Source organism: Lithobates pipiens, unplaced genomic scaffold, assembly GCF_037356315.1.
Source record: "Lithobates pipiens isolate NorthernLeopardFrog02 unplaced genomic scaffold, aLitPip1_a1.2 Scaffold_18, whole genome shotgun sequence".
Lineage (NCBI taxonomy): Eukaryota > Metazoa > Chordata > Amphibia > Anura > Ranidae > Lithobates > Lithobates pipiens.
In genome coordinates this window covers 222,067,117-222,089,751 of record NW_027507758.1, presented here as the reverse complement: position 1 = coordinate 222,089,751, position 22,635 = coordinate 222,067,117, and the positions used below count along the sequence as shown (strand labels likewise).

Genomic DNA, 22,635 nt, shown 5'->3' with positions numbered 1-22,635 from the left:
TATACCCCTTTATCTCTGGTGTTCTATAATAAAGGCATCTGCAGGAGTTAGTGGGTGTTGTGTGCCTCTAGCACAATATACACTACCCAACTGCTTTTTTACCCAACTCCCTTCAGGCCATTACCATGTCTGGAAGGCCAGCAAGGAGAGGCCGACAGGCGCGAGCCGATAAAAGAGAGCAAGCAGGCTCTGTGTCTAGAGACAACAGTGCTGGTCGTGGACGCGGTGCATTGTCATCAGCACGTGGCCATGGGACACGCTTGTCCTTCTTTTCGGCAGCTGGACATGTTGAGCCGCAACATGCCAACGACTTGGTAGAGTGGATGACCAAGCCCTCTTCATCCTCCTCATCCTCTCTCACCCAGGCTCAGGGTACTAGCAAAGCAGCTGCCAACGCATCGTCTTCCCTCCTCTCAATGTCATCATCAGTGACTCCTTCCCTAGACCCACCACGTCCTCCTGAGGAGTCTCCTGAACTCTTTGAGCACAGTGTTGGGTACATGCTCCAGGAGGATGCCCAGTGTTTTGTGGGCTCTGATGATGACACTCAGCTAGAGGAAGGCAGTAGCGTGAGCGCAGAGAGAGGGGATGCTCAAGAAGGACAGCAATCTGGCAGTCATGTTCCACAAGCTGCAGCATACTGCCAGGTTTGCTACAGCGATGAAGAGGGAGGGGATGATGAGGGCACTGACTCCACGTGGGTGCCTGGAAGGAGAGAGGAGGAGGAGGAGGAGGAGGAGGCACATGTCCAACGAGGCAGGATGCCCTCCGGGGGCCAGCTTAGGGGCAGCTCACCGACTGAATCACACCGCAGAGCTCTGCCTGTGCAGAGCGCTGCCTCTGCGCGTTATTCTAAAAGTTCTTTGGTGTGGGCCGCTTGGGCACCACATGCTTGACCAGACATATGTTGACCTGCCATGCAGCTCGTTGGCAAGCGTACCTAAAGACCCACACCAAAGAACAAAGCGGACCTCTCCTTGCTCCTCATCAGCTGGCATCTCCAACCCCACTAGACCTTCAGTCCTCTCTGAAACCTGCTCTGAGAGGAATGAAGGTGTAGAATTAGGTGTGTCACAGCCAAGTGCTTCCGGGAACTCTGCTAGCGGTACACCCACGTCCGATTATAGCAGGCAAATGTCCCTGCCCCAGCTGCTGGACCGGCGAAAGAAGTTCACTCCCAGCCATCCACATGCCCAGCGGTTGAATGCTAGCTTGGCTAAATTGCTAGCACTTCAACTGCTGCCTTTTCAGTTGGTAGACTCGGCCCCCTTCCGTGAGTTTGTACAATGTGCGGTTCCTCAGTGGCAGGTCCCCAAACGCCATTTTTTCTCACGGAAGGAGATTCCGGCTCTCTACCGGCATGTGGAAGGCAATGTCCTTGCCTCGCTGGACAGGGCGGTCAGCGGTAAGGTGCATATTACTGCTGACTCATGGTCCAGCAGGCATGGACAGGGACGTTACCTGTCTTTCACGGCCCATTGGGTCACTCTTCTGGCAGCTGGGAAGGATGCAGGACAAGGTGCAGTAGTGTTGGAGGTTGTTCTGCCACCACGCCTCCAAAATGCTACTATTGGTTGTGACACACCTCTCTCCTCCACCCCCTCCTCTTCTTCTTCCTCCATGGCCTCTTCCAGTGCTCTGTCCTCAGAACCAGCGGTGCTCCGCAGGCGTTCCAGGGGCTACGCAAGTACGCAGGCAAAACGATGCCATGCCGTGCTTGCGCTGGTTTGTTTGGGGGACAGGAGCCACACTGGGGCGGATGTTTTGTCAGCTCTGCAGGGGCAGGCCGAGAGGTGGTTGACGCCACGCCAGCTTAAGCCAGGAATGGTGGTTTGCGACAATGGCACCAACCTCCTCTCCGCCCTCCGACAGGGACAACTGACCCATGTGCCCTGTGTAGCTCACGTCCTTAACCTGGTGGTGCAGCAGTTCTTGGGCAGGTACCCCGGCTTACAGGATGTCCTGAAGCAGGCCAGGAAAGTCTGTGTGCATTTCCGCCGATCATTTAATGCCTGTGCACGGCTGGCTGAGCTCCAAAAGGAGTTGAACCTGCCCAAGAACCGCCTTATATGTGACATGCCCACCAGATGGAACTCAACATTGGCCATGCTGCAGCGGCTGCACACGCAGCAGAGGGCCATCAATGAGTACCTGTGCGACTACGGCACCAGGACAGGGTCAGGGGAGCTTGGTTTTTTCTCACCACGCCAGTGGGGCATGATCAGGGATGCATGCACTGTCCTGTCACCGTTTGAGGAGGCCACAAGGATGGTGAGCAGTGACAGTGCATGCATCAGTGACACTGTACCTCTTGTCCACCTCTTGGAGCATACGCTGCGTGGAATAATGGACAGGGCACTTGAGGCAGAACAGAGGCAGGAAGAGGAGGACTTCCTTGCCTCTCAAGGCCCCCTTTATCCAGACAGTGTTCCTGCTGTGCCACCCATCACACAGGAAGAGGATGAGGAGGAGGAAGAGGAGGAGGAGGATGATTGTGTCAGCATGGAGGTGGAGGCTGGCACTCAGCATCAGCAGCAGCAGCAGCAGCAGCAGTCTTGTAGGGATGATTTACAGTCCCAAAAAACACGTGGACTTGTACGTGGCTGGGAGGAGGTAGCTGCAGATCATGTTGTCCTTAGTGACCCAGAGGACTCCGGACCGAATGCCTCAGCTAACCTACGCTGCATGGCCTCCCTGATCCTGCAAAACCTGCGGAAGGATCCTCGTATTCTGCGGATCAAGGAGAGGGACCATTACTGGCTGGCCACTCTCCTTGATCCACGGTACAAGGGTAAGGTTGCCGACCTTATCTTGCCATCGCAGAGGGAGAAGAGGATGAGACATCTCCGGGAGGCCTTGCAGAAAGGTCTGTGCAACGCGTTCCCAGAGACTGGGAGGTTACAAACTCCTGGTCCTGGACAACGTGTTGCTGAGGCATCGGTCAGAAGGAGCAGTGGAGAAGGTGGCCATCCTACTGATGCTTTCAGACAATTTTTTAGTCCGCAGCCCCAAGGTATGATCGGTTCCAGCACCCATCGCCAGCGTCTGATTTACATGGTGCAGGAATACCTAGGGGCAAGGTCAGACTTGGACACCTTTCCCACCGAAAATCCTCTGGCTTACTGGGTCTTGAGGATGGATCACTGGCCAGAGCTTGCACAGTATGCAATTGAGCTACTGGCCTGTTCTGCATCCAGCGTTCTTTCGGAACGCACCTTCAGTGCTGCTGGTGGCTTTGTTACCGATCACAGGGTGCGCCTGTCCACCGAATCAGTTGATCGACTGACCTTCATCAAGATGAATCAGTCTTGGATCACCCACAGCTACCAAGCACCTGAAGCTGATGTAACAGAATAATTTTTTTTTAAATATCACATCCCTTCAAGACTGCCTATGCTGATGCTGAGTGACTGTCCTGTTATGTTGATTGTCTATCCTCTTCCTCCTCCGCTGATATGTTGGAAGAACATTTCTGGTTCTGGTTGATGCCATCAGCCCAATTTTTCTGCCCCTGTTTAACAGGGGCGTTTAAGTACAATTTTTGATGCAATGCTTTGCAGCAGGGCTAATTCCTGCAATCAAACAAGAGTATATGGGAGAGGTTGCAGTGTGGTGGCACCAGCACCAGTGCCTAAGGCCCAATTTTTCTGCCCCTGTTTAACAGGGGCGTTTAATTACAATTTTTGATGCAATGCTTTGCAGCAGGGCTAATTCCTGCAATAAAACTAGAGTATATGGCAGAGGTTGCAGTGTGGTGGCACCAGCACCAGTGCCTAAGGCCCAATTTTTCTGCCCCTGTTTAACAGGGGCTTTTAATTACAATTTTTGATGCAATGCTTTGCAGCAGGGCTAATTCCTGCAATAAAACTAGAGTATATGGCAGAGCTTGCAGTGTGGTGGCACCAGCACCAGTTCCTAAGGCCCAATTTTTCTGCCCCTGTTTAACAGGGGCGTTTAAGTACAATTTTTGATGCAATGCTTTGCAGCAGGGCTAATTCCTGCAATAAAACTAGAGTATATGGGAGAGGTTGCAGTGTGGTGGCACCAGCAGCAGTGCCTAAGGCCAAATTTTTCTGCCCCTGTTTAACAGGGACATGTAATTACAATTCTTGATATAATATTTCACAGGAGGGCCCGTTCCTGTGCCCACCCAGAGTAACGGTGAGGACTTATAGTGTTGTGGCACCAGCACCACAACCACCAAAGGTCAATTTTTCTACCACTGTTCAACAATGGCATGTAATTACAATTCTTGATATAATCGTTCACAGCAGGGCGCTCCAGCGCCCACCAAGAGTCACTTTGAGGGCTTACAATGTTGTGGCAAAACCAACACCTTGTTCCGCCATTTCTGCAGAGCATATAGGGCAGGCCCCTACTTTCAATCCAATTTACAAACATCTCCTACTTGCAAACGGAAGGAGACAACAGCAAGTGAGATGAAAAAAGATGGACGACAAAACAAATTATACAGGGGTGATAACCCTTCCCTATGTTTTCCAAAAAGCTTAAAAATAGTTTTTTTGACTGGAGCTACACTTTAAAAATGTACCAGTTGAAAATTACAAACAGATTCAACTTAACACAACAAACCTACACAGTCCCTGTCTTGTTTGCACCGCCTGTATACTGCTGTTCTGAGTATATAGGGCCTGAGGGCCACACGCATTTCCTTTTTTTAATATGGGTACGGGGTTCCCCTTAATATGCGTACAAGACCTAAAGGGGCTGGTAATGGGCAGGGAGGGCTACCCATGCCATTTTTCTCAATGATTTTCAACCATATTGCAGGAACCAGATATAACATTAAAACCGCAAGCAGTTTTAAATGGTGTTTTTTCCGTTTAATGTCATTTTGTGCAGGGACTGTTCTAAACACGGGAAACACGTGGCACTTCACAGGCATACTACAGACACCCCCCAGGCACCATATTTAAAGGAATATTTCACTTTTTTTTCCACTTTAATCGTCATTAAAATCAGTGCTCCCGCCAAAACGGCCATTTTTAAAAACATTTTAGGCATTGACCCATGTCCCCTGGGGCAGGAGCCAGGTCCCCAAACCCTTTTTAGGACAGTATCTTGCATATTAGCCGTTAAAATTAGCACTTTTCATTTCGAACGTTCGAGCCCCATAGACTTCAATGGGGTTCTAAAGTTCGTTCGAATTTGGGGTCCGTTCGAAAGTTCTGGTGCGATCCGAATCGGGGGGTGTTCGGCTCATCCCTAATTGTGACACGTTACTTTGAATTATCTCTTTGAAGATTATAATTCACGTTAGGTCATTTGATTTTATGTATTATCTTTTATTCAGTTAGGAGCTGAAGGTAATATTTAACAAATTATAGACATTTTAAAAATGAATCAATACCAAAAAAATTCCTAGAGACAAATATTTTCAGGGAGCAAAACCTGTGGCTTTCCCTGGAAATTAGTGACAGCTGACATCTGTGGGATGACACTCATCTCCTTTGATACTGTGACTGGATATGAATGGCTCTTCGTTGCTTAATGGTGAAATGTAGGGATGAGCCGAATACCCCCCAGTTCGGTTCACCCCAGAACTTGCGAAAAGGCGAAAAAAGTTTTGCGAACAAGTGAACACCGTTAAAGTCTATGGGACATGAACATGAAAAATGTAATTGCCATAAAAAGTGTTTGGGGACCCAGGTCCTGCTCTAGAAGACATGTATCAATGCAAAAAAAAGTTTTAAAAATGGCAGTTTTTTCAGGAACAGTGATTTTAATAATGCTTAAAGTGAAACAATAAATTTTAAATATTCCTTTAAATATCGTGCCTGGGTGGGTGTCCTTAGTATGCCTGTAAAGTAATGCATCTTTCCCATGTTTAGAACAATACCACAGCAAAATTTAATTTCTAAAGGAAAAAATGTAATGTAAAACTGCTTGTGGCTGTAATGAATTGTTGTATCCCGGAAAAATAGATAAAAATCATTGAAAAAATTTTTTTATGGGTCCCCCCTCAGTCCATTACCAGGCCCTTTGGGTCTGGTATAAATATTAAGGGGAACCCCACACCAAAATTAAAAAAATTATTGCGTGGGGGTCCCCCCAAAATCCATATCATGCCCTCCAGGTCTGGTATGGATATTAAGGGGAACCCTGTGCCAACTTTTTTTTAAATGGCATGGGGTCCCCCAAAATACATACCAGACCCTTCAGGTCTGGTATGGATTGTAAGGGGAACCCTGTGTCAAAATGTAAAAAAATGAGATGGGGACAAGGGCCTCTTCCCCATAACCCATGTCCAGCGGTTGTGGGGGTCTCTGGGCAGGGGGGGTTTATCGGAATCTGGAACCCACATTTAAGGGGACCCCCAGATCCCACCCCCATGTGAATGGGTATTGGGTACATTGTACCCCTACACATTCACCAAAAAGTGTCAAAATGGTAAAAATGACAGTAGACAGTTGGGGACAAGTCCTTTATTAACCGGTTCCTGACCGGCTCACGCAGATATACTGTGGCAGATTTGGCTCTCCTGGGTGAAACCCCATATGGGTACATCCTTACGCTTTTTGGCCACCAGAGGGCGCACGCTACACAGCAGTGGGCATGCTCATGGCCGACGAGCACGATCGCCGTTGGCCACACACGATTGTGTGCACGAGTGCCATCACGGGGATTTGTGTGTGCAAACTCACAAATCCCTGTGCTGTCAGGGAAGAGGAAACATATTGTTTGTTCTTACTAAGTAGGAAAAAGGATATGTCTCCTCTCCTAGTCACTCCCATCCCCACACAGTTAAAACACACTGAGGGAACACGCAGTTAACCCTTTGATGTTAACCCTAGTGTTAACCCCTTCCCTGCCAGTGACATTCACACAGTAATCAGTGCATATTTATAGCACTACAACCTTATTAACCCTACAATAATTTTTAATTTTGGCACAGGTTTCCCCTTAAAATCCATACCAGACCTGAAGATGGATGGATTTTGGGGGGACCCCTGTGCAATTTGTTTAAAATCAGGCAATACATTACAACCGCAAGCAGTTTTAAATGAAAATTTTCCCTTTACAAATGTAATTTTGCTGCTCTCATTCATAAAACTATGTACGGCTGCAATATAAGCAGCTTTAAATAGTGTGGGGCCTGAGCCATGATTGGCCAAAGGCACTCTGCCTTTGGCCAATTATGGCTCTCACATCAGAGCACCCTGTCATATGCCAAAGCATGCAGGTCGGTGCATGCTTTGGCCAATCAGCAGTCATCATTATGGAGCGTTCCGCGGGCGCTCAAATTTCCTGCGAATGCCCCATAATGTTAGGTATTTGGTGAACAGGTGAATACCCAATGTTCCAGTTGAACTTCCGTTCAACTCGAACATCAGGCTCATCCCTAGTGATATGCTAGACATTGTATGTCTAGGAATAAGGTTCAGCACAGCGGTCCTATCCTCTGATAGAGGGAGATATTTTAGGGGCTCCAAGGTCCCCTTCTGAACCCTGAACCTGATGAGACAAGCTTGCCTACATTTCACTTGGTTGGAGAGGACACAGGAACTAGCTAATTGAACCTAAGAGAGTATGGTGCAAAATCACCTCCTGTTGCTGCCTTATACCACAAACATCTGAAGCCTTTATGCTAATTGCAGGCTCCTATACATTTAAAAGTGTGATGTCGATGTGAAAATCGCTCTATCTGCCTAGAGAAATATCTCCTTGTTGTTCTCCTTTTTCTTCCTGCATATTTCTCTTGGGGTGTCCCCATGAAGAAATAAAATTGATAAAGCTCCTGAGGAAGCGTTGACCAAAAACACGAAACATGTAGAGCGCCAGAATATATTTAAGATCGGTTCTGTAATCAATACCCTGTCTAGTGTAATTCTTTCTTATATTGAATACTAATGTACAATTCTTCACCCTTTGGGTATAGATAACCAATAGATACAGATATGGACATTGCCTAAGATGTATTGATAGAGACAGGATATAAAGCAGTACCTGATATGTTTTTACTCTTTTTTATTTTTTATAAATAAATAATTTTTTTATATATATATATTTTTTTCTTGTTTTGTATTCAAACATAATATTTTGCCTAAAAAGTCCAACACAACCAACACTTTTTTTTTTTTTAGGTTTTTTTCTGTGTGTGGGTTTCTCTCCCCTTTTCCCAGCTTTCTTTCCCCTTATTTTGATTTACTTCAAGCTATTTAAAGGACGTGGCAATTGGATTTTTTATTTTTGAGTGTATCCACAGAAACCACCCTGTGACAGATACACACTTCTTTTATTGTTAAGGTTCAGGTTTACTACCACAATAAGTTTGTGTCGAACTTCCTAGATTTTGGCCAAAAACATTGGCTGCCAAAAATAAGGAACAACCTATAATGCTGTGCATAGCCTGTGTTCCTGGTTTGCAAAGTTACATGAGCCAATAATTTAAAGGAAAGGAAAAACAGGCCCCTTTCTATAAAATGTGGGCTCACAGCATCCCTATTGTCAATGTGTGTTGGAGCTATTAGGGAGAACTGACAATTCTTTTATTTTATTCTTTTTATTTGGCACTAGTACTGAATGTGTCCTCAATTGCAGTGCTCAATTTACCATGCCTTATGTTTGACAAAAGTTTACTTATTAGCCCTACAAATGGGCAGAATTAAAAAACACGTTTTGCACTCATATAGGCTTCAATAGGGTTCAATGCAGAGATCGTAAACTCCAAACTTTGAACAAGATTTGAAAAACTGTTCAGGAACTGTGATGGGTTTTCTTGGATTTACTTATGTGTATATTATCTATCCATTAACTATAGGACAAACCTTACTGGAAAAGTTATTTAACCAACAAAGAAATGCACCAGAGAATGTAGAAAATCTTTGCTCTGAAATCCTTACTGTGGGCTTGCTGCTTCCTTTCGGTGATTGTTTTCGTGAACAGTGCAGTAAAAGTGCAGAACAGATTCCTTCAAATACACAAGTAAGTTTTATCACCTTTGTTTTACCATTTCAAATTGATTCACCTAAAACCTGTGCAGTATTAAAGAACCAATTCCAAAAAAGAGGGCACAAGTGACAAACAAGCTTGATTTGTTTTAGTTATGTGAAACTTAGTATTTGTGTGAAAACAACTGTTACTGTAAACCCTGAGCATGCGGTAAGTGATTACTCCAGAAAACCATTACTGTGAGCGATAAAGAGTACAAAAATAAATTTAAACCACTCCCATGTGCTCCCAATACTTTACATCCTGCATCTTAGGTTGCTTGTCCTCACATTAAAGTGGTTCTAAAGGCAGAAGGTTTTTTTTTTACCTTAAAGTGGTTGTAAACCTTAGTCATGCAATCTGAATAAAGCACATACATCTGTAGTGTTTCTTTGTCTCTCTCCAGAGCTTTAAGTGTAATTTCTCTCTGGTATTTTGTTCTTCTGTTATCAGCATGAGTCACTTCTTTTCCCATTTTGCCAGATAAATTTGTGACAGTGAAGAGAGCTCAGCTCACAGCTTGTATATTCACAATACAGCTCTGTATCCTTTCTTAGTTCCTGTGCCGTGTGTAGGTGGTGTGTCCCTTCCTCCTATTAGCGCTCACACACTGCACAAGAGCTCTAACTGCAGCTCCCCACCCCTCCACGGTGATACTGACAGATGAAAGATTATATCCAAATTCAGCACTTTTCAAGGGATGTAAAAAAGAGAAGACAGAAAATAAACAAGTAAACCTAAGTAGGAGAATTTTTTTTTATATCTCTGTATCATATGAGGTTGGTCACTTCACTGGGTATATGAGATGCCGCGTACACACGGGCGGACTGTATGGCGTACTTAGTCCGTCGAAACACATTTCAGTGGACAGTCTGCTCGTGTGTGGGCTTCAGCGGACTTTTTCAGCGTGCAGTCTGGCGTACTAAGTATTTCGGATTTTTCGGAATTCTGTCCATCGTACTTTGGTTTCAGCGGACAATCCGCTCGTCAGTAGGCTAGTTCGACGGACTAAGAATGGCGCATGCCCAGAAAGGATTTACACGGCGGAAGGGTGCTTTGCTGTGTATTGGACTTCCTATTTCTAGTCCCGTCGTACGTGCTGTACATGTCATCGCGTTAGCTTTCGATGGACTGTTTGTGCATCCGTGTGTGGTCAAGTCCGTTCAGTCGAAAGTATGACGGACTGTCCTTCGGATTGTATGACGGACTAAGTACGCCATACAGTCCGCTCGTGTGTACGCGGCAAGAGAGTTTACAACCACTTTAATGCACTATATGCATTAAGGTGAAAAAATCTTCTGCACGAAATTGAAGTCTCTCTTGGCTCTCTCTCTCATTGGCTCAGATACAGCTGCTGTCAGTCACAGGCAATGAGGAGGGAGCAGGGGACCAGCTAAGCAGCGCTTTGTTTGTCTTATGCCGATCAGAATTCTGGCCAGAAAAAGACTGATGAGAGCTTTTCATCGGAAAATACGACCGTGTGTATGCTCCATCGGAATTTAGCTGTTCGAATTCCCGCCAGCCAAAAATTGATAGCATGTTCTCAATTTTCCCGAAGGAAAAACTTTCTATCGCTAATTCCGTTCATGTGTATGCAATTCCGACACGCCAAAAATCACGCATGCTCAGATTCAACTACGAGACAGAAGCTATTGGCTACTGGCTATTGAACTTCCTTTTTCTAGTCGCGTCGTACGTGTTGTACGTCACCGCGTTATAAACGATCGGAATTTGGTGTGACCGTGTGTAGGCAAGATAGCTTGAGCCAAATTCCGAAAGAATTCTGTCAGGAAAACCATCAGAGCTTTTTCCGACGAGAATTCCAATCGTGTGTACGCGGCATTAGGGACACAAAGAGACAGCTCGGGAGTGAGCATACACGAATGCCCCATAGCAAGTGGCTTGTTATGGGACACTCGGCAGAGCGGAGGGGTTGGAGCATTGTCGGGGGACCCAAAAAGAGGAGGTTCCAGGCTGTCCAATGCGAAACCATTGCACAGAGTAGGTAAGTATGATATGTTTGTTATTTTTTAAAAAAAGTAAACCTTTAGAATCACTTTAAGTAAAGTAAAAAGGGTTGTATAGCATCATTAGCCTTTATATTTTTAGTCCCTTTGTATGAATTCTTCATACATAGTGACTGGAGCTCGTCTGAATCTAAACTCGAGACTTTACTGTTAATTTGAATTTGAAGACTAAGGCCAGGTTTGCACTGCTCTGACATGGAAGTCAGGCGACTTACGATCAGCCCTTGCCCTACGACTTCATGTCCGACTTCCATGCGACTTCAATGAACGGGATCTGACTTTGATCCGACCACACCAGGCCCTTTGAGTCTGGTATAAATCTTGAAGGGGGAACCCTACGCCAAAATTTAAAATAAAAACAGCCTGGGGGAACTAATGTAATCTTGGATTCAGGCACTGTACACTGACCCAACAACTGCCACGCTGGTTAATGGGGTTCCATCAGAGTATTTCTCTCTAAGGGCACAAGACAGGGCTGCCCCCTCTCTCCATTAATGTTTGCGTTAACGCTAGAACTTTCCTTTGTAAAGTAAGATTGGACCCTTTGATCAGAGGACTTCAGGTCTCAAACATGGAGCATAAGATTGCCGCATATGCAGATGACCTTTTATTTTTTCTTACCAAACCGGAGGTTTCACTACCACGTCTACTTTGTTTTGTTTTGTCTGGTTGTGTTTTGTTTTGTTTGTTTTTCAGTTTTCATTTTAGTAGATTTTGTCACCAGACCCCTAATGTTGAGGTCTGAATGAAAGTTTATTTTCTTATCCTAAAAGTAGATAAGCTAACGAATAATAAAAGAATATTATTATTGTATTATTTTATAATTTATATTATTCTTTATCTTTGTTCATGAATTTAATATGTGTCGCTGCTGGTATATCTGTTATATTTGTTTTGTGAGGTTGGTTTCAATTTATTTTTCATTCTAAAATGGGTCTATTTCTTTTTTCTGTTATTATGCAGATGTTTTGTTATAAATGGAAAACTCTTTTGAATAAAGAATTATACTTAAAAAAAAGAATGACTTTAAGTAAAGTAAAAAGGGATGTGTAGCATCATTAGCTTTTATATTTTCAGTCCCTTTGTATGAATTCTTCATACATAGTGACTGGAGTTCGTCTGAACCTAAACCCGAGACTTTACTGTTAATTTGAATTTGAACACTAAGGCCGGGGTTCACACTGCTCCAACATGGAAGCCAGATGACTTAAGATCCGACCTTGCCCTACGACTTCATGTCCGACTTCCATGAGACTTCAATGAATGGGATCCTACTTTGATCCGACCACAACAGGCTCTTCAAGTCTGGTATAAATCTTGAAGGGGAACCCTACGCCAAAATAAAAATAAAAAAAACGGCATGGGAACCATACCAGACCCTTTGGGAAACACCACTTCATAAAAAAATAAATAAAAATGACGTGGGGTCCCCCGCTAAAACAACATGCCCTCAACTTGGGGAGTGGTTGCTATGTTGATGGGGTCAAAGGCCTCTTCCCAATAAGCCTGGGCGGCTGGTTATTCTCCCTCCGGTGATGCCTTCTTCCTCTTGTTCTTCTCCCTCCTCTGATGTCTTCTCCCGAAGCTAGCTCCAGCTGTTATGTTAGCTCTGGCATCTGCCATTTCTTATATAGCCGTGGGGCGTGGTTACCCAGTGACGACATCCAGAGACCCCACCCCCTTGTGATGTCACCGCCTATCATGCCACGAGGGAAGGAGAAGAGCCAGCAGAAGAACCAGAGGAAGAAGACATCACCGGAGGTAGAAGAACCGGAGGAAGAAAACATCACTGAAGAAAGAAGACACATTGGAGCTACGACGGGGGACATTCTTTATTTTTGATAAAGGACTTTGTCAAAAACCTGTGTACTGTTTTTATTTATTTTTTGACACTTTTTTTGGGTGAATGAGTAGGGGTACAATGTACCTCTACTCATTCACATGGGGGCCAGGATCTGGGGGTACTTGTGTCTAAGGGGGCTTTCATATTCAGATAAGCCACCTGCCCACAGACCCCCATAACCACCACTCAGGATTGTCGGGCAAGGACCATGTCCCATCAACATGCAGCCTGCCAGGTCCTCTCCCTTTCCTGACCTGTCAGGTTGCAAGCTCAGTCAAGGGTCTGGTATGGATTTTAGGGGGGACCCCGTGTAATTTTTTTTTATTTGGCGAGGGGTTCTCCCTCAAGATTCATACCAGACTCAAATGGCCTGCTATGGAACTGGGGGAACCCCATGCCGTTTATTTTTTTATGTTGGCATGGGATTCCCCTTCAAGATCCTCAGAGCACAAGTTACATGCCACAAGTTGGATCAGTTAAGATGATGAAATCATGCCCAAGTTGGACCAAAGTAGTACAGGAAACTTTTTCAAAGTTGGACCGACACAAGTCAGACAAGTTACGACGGCTCTCATAGGAAACCATTGATTTATACACGTCATGTGACATGTGTCCCCAACGTTTTTTTTGTTACATAGTTTAAAGGTTGGGAAAAAACAGATCCAACCAGTGCAACCTGTGATCCATAGCTTACTATCACAGTGATAAATGTTAAATACTATATTATATTATATAGTATTATACTATATTCTATATTATATACTATATATAAAATATAATTAATAATTATAATAATATAATTGTGGTTATGACTAAAGCCTTATAGGCTGAAACGCGTCAACTGACTTATGCCCTGTACACACGGTCCGACATTCTGACGACAATATCCGTCAGATTTTTGGCCCAAACTTGTCTTGCATACACACGGTCGCACAAAGTTTTCGGAAAATCCGATCATTCAGAACGCGGTGACGTAGAACATGTATGACGGCACTATAAAGAGGGCAGTAGCCAATAGCTTTTGTTTCGTAATTTATTCTGAGCAGGCATGGCACTTTGTCCGTCGGAATTGTCTATACACGATCAGAATTTAAACAATCAGATTTTGTTGTTGGAAAATTTTAGATCCTGCTCTCAAACTTTGTCTGTCAAAAATTCTGATGGAGCCCACGCACGATCGGATTTTCCGACAACAAGATCAAATCACACATTTTCCGTCAGAAAGTCAGACCGTGTGTACAGGGCATTAATCTGCATTTGTTTACTGTGGCTATTCAATGACCAGAGTGCGGATAATTTTTTCTACATATATAAAATATACTGTATTTTTCATATACTAAAAAAAAGCAATAACTGCAATAATAATGATATTGCTAATATGCTGAAAAAAAGTCACAAGATAAAAAGTCTGTTGTAAGTAGATAATGTGTGACAATAACAGCACTGCAAAACCTGCAATGAAGTCTATATGCCAAACAGTTTTGTTCCAATTTTTACATATACCATAATTTAATAAACAAAAAACCCACTGAAGCTGTCCAACTAATTGGAAGTCTCCCAGATTTTCAAGTGTAAAACCTTAAGGACAGGTTCACATCTCTGCATTGCTATAACTTGCTTGTAAAATGCACAATGTGCTGCAAAAAAACAATTGCTATTGCGGTTCTATTAATTTTGGATGGAACCCCAACACACCTTGCCAGTGCTCTCCAACATGAGTGTGTTGTTGTGCATCAAAATGCACAAATGTAGCTCAGTGGGGTCCATTTAAAAAGTCAGATTTTTGTGCATTGCGGTATGTTCGAAGGCCATGTATTTGGCCTGTTCAGTGCAACCACACACTGCATACTGTAACTCTGAAAGGGGCCCCAATGGCTAGTATTCATGGGCTTTTGGGGTTACTTTTAGATCAAATGTACACTCATTCACAACAGTTTAACCCTTTTGTCAATGAGGAAACAGTAACTTTACTGATGGGGGTTCACCTGTTTTAATAAAAAATTTTAAGTTTTTTTTTTACCGATTTTTATCACAAATAGCTGTTGCTAATAATGATATTTATAACCATAAGGGAAATACATAGTTTGCCATTTCTGACCCCTTACATAAATGATGGCTGTCCATTGTGCTGGCCTACTGACCAGAACAATTGTGCAGATCAGTAAATTCAGAACTCATGAACTCTATTGGGTCCTGTTGCACAAGCAACTTTTTTGAGTATTTGAAGCATCTTTCTGGTCTGGCGATTTGTAGAGATTTGTAGCTAGCTACATTATTGTTGTAGCTGACTACCATGTAAATCTAGAAGGCTAAAAAACTGTGTTATGGTCATCAGCATCTGCATTGGATAACATATTGCAAATAACTTATGAAACTGGTGATTCTGTCAGTTGCTCCGTGATTGTGCTGCAAATCACTTGGAATACCTGGGACACAAATCTTTCATTGACTACACACAACATTTTGTAGCGTCTGCAATACAGAAAATTCAGCTTACCTTTGGATTGGCTCTAATGAGCTCCAGGAATACAAAAGATGTTATACATACGTACCAAAATTTTATTTTCCCGAAGGCTCATAATGTCAGCCTATATTTGTGTCTAGAGTTCTAGGAAATTACTGCTACAAAATTGTCAGTATGACTTGGGCCATACTTGTTTGAGGTCTATGACAAAGTAATGAAGCAAATGGGTAATTTTCAGAATGCGAGGTCAGCACTGGCAGCCTTAAAGTGGTTGTAAACCCTCCCCCACAACCTTGTCCCATGTAAATCAGCATAAAAAACCCTAATGAACACTGCTTGTAGCTATCTCCTTACTTGCTTAGTATTTTTTTAATCCTTGTTGTTCTGTAGAATGAAGTCACTGAGCATGCCCAGATCTCCCCTGATTTAAGGCACACTCTCTATGTCTTATCAGGACTTCCTACGGCACAACACTGAACTCTGCTAATCACTCAGAGCTTCCTCCTACACACCATGTGACCTTACATACAGTCTACTTGGCCATTACTGCAGTCTTATCAGTTGAAGCTGATAAGTCTGACAAAGGGAAACATTAGACATCGGCACAAGTAAATACTATGAAATAAACAAGTAAGCTATGAACAGGGAAGCAGGATTGCCATAGAAACGTTGGATTGAGAAGGAGGCTTGGTTAACAGTACAGGAAGTTCTCAATGTAAGGGCGGAAATACACTCCACTGTGGACTCAGAAAACAATACTTAAGGTGGTGCTGCCTAACCCCTGGAAACAATTTTTTTTTACGTTTCTTTAAACAGTAAGTAATATGCGATTTGGGCTGGATTACAGTGGCTATAGTCTGATAATGACTTATTATAATGGACTAAATGAAAAGAAGCATCAGAGTGGGAGAGTTTACTTCCTCTTTGAAGTTTCTATAAAGACGTGTCCCTTAAACATAATCTAGGGAATTCATAAAGCGTGTGGTAGAAACTCTTTAGAATCCTGTTGTGTCTACACGTGCCAAATGCCAGTGCTCACCCTAAATTCATGTCCCTGTTAGAAACAGGTAAATTCATTTAAGGCAAGTGCCAACGATTGTTGCCTGGAGGCATGCTGAGGCCACATGGGCACTCTGTCCTCAGTGCAGTTCCCTTCCTGCATTGCAGCTGTCACCCAGACAGTGCAGGAGCCAAGGCGTTTTGTAGTGGCCAACACTGATGGAAATTCAGAGACATTTGTTTCCCACTTGACACTGTCTGCTATCAATTGCAATAGGAGTGAAGTTGGGATTTTCCAACAACGTCACTGCTAACTAGGTTATGTTATGGTTTTCCTAAATTAATAATGAAACCTCTGCCACATGTTTTAGAATGCACATGGGGAAAAGATCCACTGCTTTTAGCGCTGTAGATTGATGTGAAATAAACAACCCAGCAGTCCATGATCTAGGTCAGTGGTTCTCAATCATGTCCTCAAGTAACCCCAACAGGCCATGTTTTGGGAATTTCTCTTAGATAAAATAGCTGTCCAAAATACCAACCCATTGACTCTGATTTAAAGCAGCTGTGCAAGAAAAAGGAAAACCTGCAAACGTGGCCTGTTGGAGGTACTGGAGGACAGGGTTGAGAACCACTGAGCTAGGTAACTGCTTCTCAAGTCTAATGAAACATCCCTGTATTTCTTCTGTGTGTGTCTACAACATTCATGTAGAGAAATATCCTTTCTTGTGTCTGCAACAGTTTTTATATTGAAATTCATAAGTTATTATATTTACTTTCAACTGCATATTAATCATTTAACAACCGGCCCATAGACGAATGACAGCTACAGGGTGGTTGTTTAACTCTGGGAGAGCGTACAGTGACGTCCTCCCAGAATTCCGCTCTCGCACGCCCCCGGGGTGCGCACATTCGAGAACATCTGTGACCACCTGGTCCACAAGACCCGGCGCATCACGGTCAACGGCCACACATCATGGCCATTTACCACGTGATCGCTACGTCATGCCGGTTCCTCCCTCCCCTCTCTGTACCGATCGGTACAGTGTGAGAGCGGAGAGATTGGTGGCAGCAGCGCTGTGGGCTAGATCTGTAGTGCCCACAGCCCTGCACAGTGACAATTAACCCTGCATTACCCTGCCAATACTCTGCAATACCCAGCAATACCCAGCACTACCCTGCCAATACTCTGCAATACCCTGGCAATACTCTGCAATACCCAGCAATATTCTGCAATATCCTGCCAATATTCTGCAATACCCTGACAATATTCTGCAATACCCTGCCAATACTCTGCAATACCCAGCAATACCCTGCCAATATTCTGCCATAAACTGCCATACCCAGCAATACCCAGCCATACTCTGCAATACCCAGCCATACTTGGTGATACCGTGCAATACCCAGCCATACTCAGTGATACCCTGCAATACCCAGTGATACCCTGCAATACCCAGCCATACTCTGCAATACCCAGCCATACTCGGCCATGCTCAGCCATGCTCAGCCATACTTGGTGATACCCTGCAATACCCAGCCATACTTGGTGATACCCTGCATTACCCAGCCATACTCGGTGATACCCTGCAATACCCAGCCATACTCGGTGATACCCTGCAATACCCAACCATACTCTGCAATACTCGGTGATACCCAGCCATGTTCGGCCTGTTCAGCAATACCCAGCCATACCCAGCCATGCTCTGCCATACTCAGCCATGCGCGGCTGTACTCGGCCTCTGTATGTGGCCAGGCTGTGGAAGTCTCACACATGTGGTATCACCGTACTCAAGAGGAGTAGGAGAATCTATTTTTGGGGTGTTATTTTTGGTATGTACATGCATGTGTTAGACATATTGTATAAATGGACAACTTTGTGTTAAAAAAAATGCATTTTAACCACTTCCCGCCCGCCGGCCGTCATATGACATCCTTGACTTTGTGCGGGATATCTGAATGATACCTGCAGCTACAGCCATCATTCAGATATCAACTTTTTCAGCCAGCAATTCCCTATACAATACAAATGATCATAGTGGCTGTTCCATTGCTTGATCGTTCTTACGGGAGGCAAGAGGGGACACCCCCCCCTCCCGCCGCCCTCCGGTGCTTCTACTGAATCACCGCTACGATCAAAGCCAGAATCATTTTTTTATTTCAGGCTTCCCAATCTAGAGGTGAGATGTGGGGTCTTATTGACCCTATATCTCACTGTAAAGAGGACCTGTCATGCCATATTCCTATTACAAGGGATGTTTACATTCCTTGTAATAGGAATAAAAGTGATCAAAAAATGTATTTTTGGGGAAAAAAGTGTCAAAATAAAAGAAATAAAGTAAAATGAACAATAATTTTTTAAGTGACCTGTCCCTGTGTGCTCGCATGCAGAAGCGAACGCATACGTGAGTCCCGCCCACATATGAAAACGGTGTTCAAAGCACACACGTGAGGTATCGCTGCGAATGTTAGAGCGAGAGCAATCATTTTGGCCCTAGACCTCCTCTGTAACATGTAACCAGTAAAAATTTTTAAATTGTCGCCTATGGGGATTTTTAAGTAGGGAAGTTTGGCGCCATTCCACGAGTGTTTGCAATTTTGAAGGGTGACATGTTAGGTATCTATTTTGTATCTATTTTACGGAACCTCATTTTTCTCATTCTGCAAAAACATTGGGCTAACTATACTGTTTTGTTTTTTTAAAGCACAAAACAGTTGAAAAATTGCTAAGCAAACACCGTGCAAGATAAAAAAGTTGCAACAAATGCCATTGTATTCTCTGGGGTCTTTGCTAAAATAAAATATATAATGTTTTGGGGTTCTATGTAATTTTCTAGCAAATAAATTATGATTTTTACATGTAGGAGAGAAATGTCAGAATTAGCCTGGGTGCTCCAGAACGCCTGATGGTGCTCCCTGCATGTTGGGCCTCTGTATGTGGCCACGCTGTGTAAAAGTCTCACACATGTGGTATTGCCATATTGGGAGTAATAGCAGAATGTGTTTTGGGGTGTAATTTGTGGTATGCATATGCTGTGTGTGAGAAATAACCTGATATGACAGTTTTGTGTGAAAAAATAAGGTAAAAAAATCTTGATATGGCAAAGAATTGTGGGAAAACATGACAACTTCAAAAAACTCACCATGCCTCTTACTAAATACCTTGGAATGTCTTCTTTCTAAAAATTGGTAATTTGGGGGGTATTTGTACTTTTATGGCATGTTAGGGTCTCAAGAAATGAGATAGGCCGTCAATACTTCAGGTATGATCAATTTTCAGATATTGGCACCATAGCTTTCACACTAACCAAATAATATAGACCAATTTGTACTTATTTTAACCAAAGATATGTAGTAGTATAAATTTTGGGAAAAATGTATGAAGAAAAATTACTAATTTGCTAAATTTTATAACAGAAACAAAGAAAAATTCATTTTTGTGCAGAATTTTCTGTCTTTTTTCTTTTATAACACAAAAAAAAAAAAAAAAAAAACCCAACGGTGATTAAATACCACCAAAAGAAAGCTCTATTTGTGTGAAAAAAAGGACAATAATTTCATATAGTTACAGTGTTGCATGACTGAGTAATTGTCATTCAAAATGTGAGAGCCCCCCGAAAGCTGAAACTTGGTCTGGTTATTAAGGCTGGATTCACACCTATGCAGTTTTAGTGCTTTGTGAAGATTTTCGCTACAGTCCATTTAACATGGTTTTCTGTGGAACACGTTCTGTAGTGCAAATCTGCAAAATGCAAAAAGCACTAAAAATGCATAGGTGTTAATCCAGCCTATGGGAGTTTAAGTGCCCAGTGGTCAAGTGGTTAAAGATATTTGTAAAAGACCAAGTAGTGTTTACATTTTTTTTTCTTTCAACAGCAAGATCAATTTTCCACAAGAGCTGCAGTGAATCAACCTACTCACTCACTTAATTCTTTAGAAGAATGCTTTACACAAAGAAGTCAAGTCGCACGGTCATCTTCATCCATCTCATTTACTGAGGAATTTGGTAAGACTGCATTTTTCTAAAGCATCATAAGTGAATAATTTAACCATATCACACTGACAACTTTTATAAACAAACTGAATATGACTTATAAGCAGGTCTGTTGGTCACTTGAGTCACATTGGCTTCAATACAGTTTTCCAAAAGTCTCTGAATTTATAGCCAAAAATTACCACTGAAACCCATAATACACTGCATAATAGTGATGAGTCTCTAAAAGCCAATAATCTGAAGGAATGGACAAGCCAACCTCCTCACTTTAAAAGGGTCAGCCATGCTGTCAGTGTGTGTTGTTGTTGGTTAGGGAAAGCTAACAAATCTGTGTAGGAAGAGCGTAAGGAGAGATATAGTACAATACTGTGTTTTACAGTGCTAGACTATCAACTGCACTGTACCCTCTGTGTTTACAGTTTAAATTAATACAACAGTCTTTCCTATGACTACTTTTGTCCTTTATCAGCGCAAGCATGAGAGAGAGGGGTGGGCATTTGTTTTGGGGGATTAGTCAGGTTCTATATATTTTTTTCTGAGAGGGTGGGGCACTTAATAGCGTGAGACATGATCCTACACAACCCATTCCTGCATCCCCTGTTTCAGCCTTTTTACAGTCTGCATCTCCACAGGCCATCACTCTCTCCTGGGCCTTCTTGCTCAGGGTTAAGGAGTTGTGATAGCATTTTGCTTTATGGCTCCTGTGTCAATGGCTTGCCTTTCTTTTATTGCTAATGTGCTTGACCCCTTGTAATAATAATATGAATATAAATAATAAGAATTATTTTAGGAATTGCTACCCCTGTCTAGATCATGGATTTGCTACTGATTGCCACCTGCCCAGACTCTTGCTTGAACAACCAACTCTGCCTCTACCCACTGCTAGCCAGTTCTGACAACTGCATACTTGGGGTCCTGTCAGTTACTAGTCCTGGTAATTCTCACATACGAAACCTGCGTTGAACCTTTCTACATTGTTGAGCTATCATACACAGTATGTTGGTGAACTCACCCGCTCTCTATCTGATGGTTGATTGGAAGCATCAACAACAGTACTCCTGTGCATGAATGAGATGACATTATAGTGGCTGTTTCTCTGTGACCAATGTGGATACTCCATAGGAACAAAAAAGAGGGCGCACTGGCCTAGTGCATTATTCAACGTAGATTTTTAATATAAGAATCATAAACGTACAAAATCTACTCACAAACAGAAGTGTGAATCATTCATCAAGCCACGCTCGTGGTTGCAGTGCCCTGGACCGCTTAAATCTTCGAGCAAAAGGGAGGGAAACAGGCCCAGGTCCCTGCTGGCTGATGCGTTTCAAAGGACAATCCTCCTTCAAAACCAAAAGCAAATGATTGTGAAGCACTAACCCCTGAAGGAGCTGCTGGAATTAGATTTGGGCCTGCACTCTGCTAATGAACCCCCCTGAATTGGCTCAGTCCCCTTGACACAGCTGTGGTGCAATACAGTACAGTACAATATAATATAATATACCTGTATTTAACCTCAGGATCCACTGGCTCCACCTGCTGGGAGAAAACAACACTCCACACACTTGAATATGTAACCAAAAATATTTTACTGTGAATATGTTTCAAAGGGTGGTTACAGTAATTGTGCTTTCATCCCAACATAGAACGACAGTACAATGGATTTCAACATAAACAATTGCAAACAATATATATTTATATATATATATATATATATATATATATATATATATACCTGGGAGCTCCCCCTACGTTAAAAGCTATGAGTGAGATCTCACTTAAAGTACTTAGTCTTTGATCTTCTTGTCTTTGCTAGCTAATCCAAAGATTAAAGTAAGTTAAGTCGAGGTAAAGGTGCTCCTGGTGTGATTTCAGTAACTATGTTACAAGGCTCAGAACCTCAGAGTAGGTAGGCCTCAATCCCGCTCAGTGTCAGTTGCTCTGTTCCTCCTCCGTGGAACTATAAATCCCAGTGAGGCCTGTGTATGAGTCTAACTGAGTGTGAAAGTTAACAAACTGTGGGCCACAACCCGCTCACCAACTGTATCGGAACTCCGTGTAGTAGCTCTGGTCCGGTATCTGCAGCTTGCTTCTCCGTCAACTGGCTCCGTCACCCTGTTCCGCTATGCTGAGTGAACTCGGCCCTCTGATGCTCAAAACTAGTGTCTCTGGATTTCTCCAATCCAGTCACTGTGTCTCGGGCACCGTCAGGTCACTCACACAAACTGTGAGTCTGCAATGGCTGTAGGGCCCTTCTCATGGGAGGCCTCCTCACAGATCCTCACAGGCAGGCCACGCTATCCCAAGAGACCTAAAATGGCTGCTCGAGTTCCTTTCATGTCCTACCCAGCATGCACTGCGA

The 22,635-nt window shown here is 43.4% G+C and overlaps 1 protein-coding gene across 2 annotated transcripts in view; it reads left to right on the top strand.

Moving 5' to 3' along the window:
- The window catches only part of FMN2 (formin 2), a 160,233-nt gene that overhangs the window by 12,519 nt on the left and 125,079 nt on the right, over positions 1-22,635 (top strand). For both annotated transcript variants that reach the window (XR_013276687.1, XM_077486613.1), the window contains exons 2-3: positions 8,783-8,946; positions 20,159-20,288. Coding sequence is in view for 1 of the 2 variants with exons in the window: in XM_077486613.1 (XP_077342739.1) it covers positions 8,783-8,946; positions 20,159-20,288 (294 nt within the window). In the remaining variant the exon portion in view is untranslated. The remainder of the gene's footprint in view (positions 1-8,782; positions 8,947-20,158; positions 20,289-22,635) is intronic.